The sequence below is a fragment of the Triticum urartu genome, chromosome 6 (genome assembly GCF_003073215.2).
Source record: "Triticum urartu cultivar G1812 chromosome 6, Tu2.1, whole genome shotgun sequence".
NCBI classification, from domain to species: Eukaryota; Viridiplantae; Streptophyta; class Magnoliopsida; order Poales; family Poaceae; genus Triticum; species Triticum urartu.
The window spans coordinates 534,942,095-534,946,007 of NC_053027.1; the positions used below are offsets into that span (position 1 = coordinate 534,942,095).

Here is a 3,913-nt window from a genome sequence, read left to right on the forward strand (position 1 = left end):
AAAAGTGCATCATTAACTCCTTTAGCAGCATCCAACAATTCCATGCACGCACTACACATAAATACTTTACCGGACCAATAAGAATAATATGTTTTAGGCATATCGATATCACAAAAAATCAATTGTATCACCGCGAGAATCTAGAATCCAGGCACATCCATTCCATACCTAGGGGCAGTGCATGCACAAAGCGAGCGGTGTCCAGTTTTGAAAATACTCCCTTCATTCCTTACTTTGTACTAAATCTGCAACACTTATTTTGGGCGGAGGTTATTTTGGGACGGAGAGAGTAGTACCTTTCTGTGTGAAGTTAATTATAAAAAGGGTAAATGCAACCTGTAAATAAGAAACCAATTTACTCCCTTTGTTCACTTCTATAAGTCCTTGAAGACATTTCAGACAACATGCAAAGAAACCTATTTTCAGTTGTCTAAAATGACTTATAAAAGTGAACGGAGAGACTACATTTTTTTTAACTTATTAGTAACCAAATTTACATTTTTATAAGGGCATGTTGCCAATTTTACTTGCCGCGTGAATTAATTTCCACGGCCTGCTTACGCCCTTGACCCGGCCTTCCGTCAGCCCATCCAAACTAGCTAACCTCCTTAGGCCTGCAAAAGAGAAGCGACCCACGTACGATAACAGGCCCCGCCCGCCTCAGCTGCGCATTCTCCCCCAAAAGCGAATCACGGCCGTCCATACAAACCCTCACCAGCAAATCCCCACCATCCACTTCCACACAGAGGGATACATAACCCACCAGGAGCGCCGCCCGCTAGGGTTTTCTCTCCCCTTCCTGGTTGCGCAGCTCACCCCGAACCCCCAGCCCCCCTCCCCGGCGCCGCCGCAGCAGCAAGATGGTGAAGGGACGCACCGGCCAGCGCGTGAGGCTCTACGTCCGCGGCACCATCCTCGGATACAAGAGGTGAGCAGCTTCGCTCCTTCTCCGGTTCTCCCTCGCGTGGATCTCTGACTGAATCCGTGGGGTTTGGTCGGGCGCGTGCAGGTCCAAGTCGAACCAGTACGAGACGGCGTCGCTGGTGCAGATCGAGGGGGTGAACACCAGGGAGGACGTGGCCTGGTACGGCGGCAAGAGGATGGCCTACGTCTACAAGGCCAAGACCAAGAGCAACGGCACCCACTACCGCTGCATCTGGGGCAAGGTCTCCCGCCCCCACGGCAACACCGGCGTCGTCCGCGCCAAGTTCACCTCCAACCTGCCCGCCGAGGCCATGGTGAGTTGCTCGGTCCAACTTCTCCGGCTGTCTGTTCCGGTGCCATGCGTGCTGCTCTTTGATGTACTATCTTGTGTCGCATGCTGACGGTGCTGTGGTGTTTGCTTTGCTCAGGGGAAAAAGGTCAGGATCTTCATGTACCCGAGCAGCATCTAAAAGGTTAGAATCGATCCGTTGCTGGTTATTTGTTTACTATCTCGAATGTGTTGTTGCCTGATGCACAATTTTCTAAATCGAATTGTCAGCTATTCATGATTCATCCATGTGTATTTAGTTTGGTCCGTCCGTCAGTAAAAATCTTATCACACACTTGCAGTATGTAATATGTGCTGGCATTCTTCTCTTGAGCAAATTACATAGTGAAGTGGGAAAATGGGCACTACTTGTGTATACTGAATTTGGTCCCATATGTAAATTTGTGTATCATGCACAGATATTTCTGCTCTTGCAGCATCTTGCTGGACATGTGACTTCACCTTGATCAACTGAGGATTAGTCGCTTGGAACTTGCATAAAAAATAGCTGCATTAGTTAGCCTTTAGGCATTTGCAAGCACTATTGATACGTCATTTTTTACTTGCACTGAATAAGAGAGAGGGAAAGAATGATGGTAGGGATGAGTAATTTCTGGTTGTGTTTCTCGCACATGCTCGGGAATTTTAGTTTGATGATATTCTGTTGCCGCAGTATCTTATTTTGTGCATAATTAATCATTTTTTACTTGCACTGAATAAGAGAGGGACAGAATGATGGTAGGGATGAGTAATTTCTGGGTGTGTTTCTCGTACATGCTCGAGAATTTTAGTTTGATGATAATCTGTTTCCCCAGTATCTTTGTGCATAATTATGTTTCGAAATTCTTCATATAAATCTTGATTCAGAGCCTTCTGTGTGATCCACTAGTAATGTTATATGTCCCATCGAATGCAGGTTATTTTGAAGTCTGGAGGGTTTCGCTCGTCCCTTAGGTTTCATTTCGAGTCATGTAAGATGGATTCAGGCCGGGATAGCAAGTTGAACTGCTGTTTCCCTGTGAAGAACTGTAGTCTTCATGTTATCTTGAATGTGTGGGTCGCACATTATATGATGTTATATGTAGTTCGAACCTGATGCTGTGCTTTGCCCACTTTTTGCGTTCTATCCTTGCAATTTTAGCTATCAAATCTGATTCAGTGATGTTTTTACTCTTCTTTTATGAATGTTTGTATGCCCTTTTGATGATTGGTGGAAGAGTTTAACTTCTTTTGGCTGGGTACTGACCAGCGCAAGAACTTGTTTGTTGGGAAGATCAAAATGCCTCCTAGGAAATTGTTGAACGCCCATGTCTGTTAGACTACCAAGGTTCATGTGCACTTTGTGCTTGTCCTCTCCCGGATCGTTAGCCTCTAGCATGTTGTCAGCACCTCCCCATGCACGTTTCCCTGCCCCCTGTGCATGTATTTTTTGCCCTTGGCCAGAAATTCTAATATCTGAAAAACAATTTCTGGTAACCAGTTGGTGGTTACATAATTCACAATATGTGCATTTTGGTTCCAAAGATCTGCAGCAAGGCTTTATCCAAGATGCTGGCCGGTTACACATTTTTAAAATTCTAAAAAAGGTGTGTAGGGTAAGCTATGTTTTTAGCGAATTATGTGACTTCATTAATAGTTATAATCAAATTTCTTCAAACATCGCATGTCTAACTTAATTCAATTTTTTTTGCTGTAATTTTTGCTAAGAAACTGCATATTGTCGAATATGCATAAGCCGGGATAATCTCATTGATATCGTAGAGCATGTTGGGGTCACACCCCTTACAAGGCAAGCCGTTGAATTGGCATTTTATCAATCATCATCACTGCCATCAGTACCTGCCTTGCCTCTTTAGCAAACTAGCCAATCATACATTTTTCACATATGTCCATGATTCCTTTGCATCAGGAAATCTTTCACGTTTCTTCATTTCTCCCTTTCGTATTTCATGTGCCTTGGTGAAAATTTCCTTCCTAATCTGTGAATCACGGTAATATTCTTTCTAATCTTTTTGTGAATATATCCTTCCTAATCTGTGAATGATTGATTCTTTCCAATGCATGGAAATCATGTATTGTTTTCCGACTTTGTTTGTTCATGAGATGATGAAGAAAAATGCAGTCACATTTTTTTCTTGATTTTTTTTCATGATCGAGGTGAAACGCATAAAGCTCATATATATTTTTCTTATGTTCATGATCGAGATAAAAACATAAACATAAACTCTAGCATGGTTATTTTTTAATAACACAAATACGATTTGTGTGAGAGATGAGAAGATAGATGAAAAATGTGTGTACTGGGAACTCACTAAAATAGAATGTTCGTTATGTAAAATGGAAGGGACTGGATGGCGTACGATAGCTAAAGCTAATGGGGTAGAATATATTGCAAAGAAAAGACACAAATCTTAGAGCAATCGAGGGACCTAGATAGTGGGGGGGGGGGGGGCGCTCAATTAGATCTAGAATTGCATTTTCGGTTGATGTGGTCGTGTGTCCTTCCCCTGATTTGAGGGTCCATCTTTCGAGCAAAGGTCCAATCACCAAAAATTATCTTCTTGGGTTTCCCGTCATATCTAAGGATGGCAATGGGTCAAGTTTGGATCGGGTTGAACAATCTCAAATCCATATCCATGTCCATGACGACAGTCATTGCCC

The 3,913-nt window shown here is 43.1% G+C and overlaps 1 protein-coding gene across 1 annotated transcript; it reads left to right on the forward strand.

Annotated features, from left to right (window-relative positions):
- Nucleotides 1–767: 767 nt before the first annotated feature.
- On the forward strand, nucleotides 768–2,414 carry LOC125514994 (60S ribosomal protein L35a-1-like). The gene is made up of 4 exons (XM_048680402.1): nucleotides 768–928; nucleotides 1,010–1,238; nucleotides 1,353–1,397; nucleotides 2,169–2,414. Exons 1-3 carry the CDS (start codon nucleotides 861–863, stop codon nucleotides 1,392–1,394), a joined length of 339 nt encoding a protein of 112 aa, XP_048536359.1. The 5' UTR covers nucleotides 768–860; the 3' UTR covers nucleotides 1,395–1,397; nucleotides 2,169–2,414.
- The last annotated feature ends 1,499 nt before the right edge of the window (nucleotides 2,415–3,913 follow it).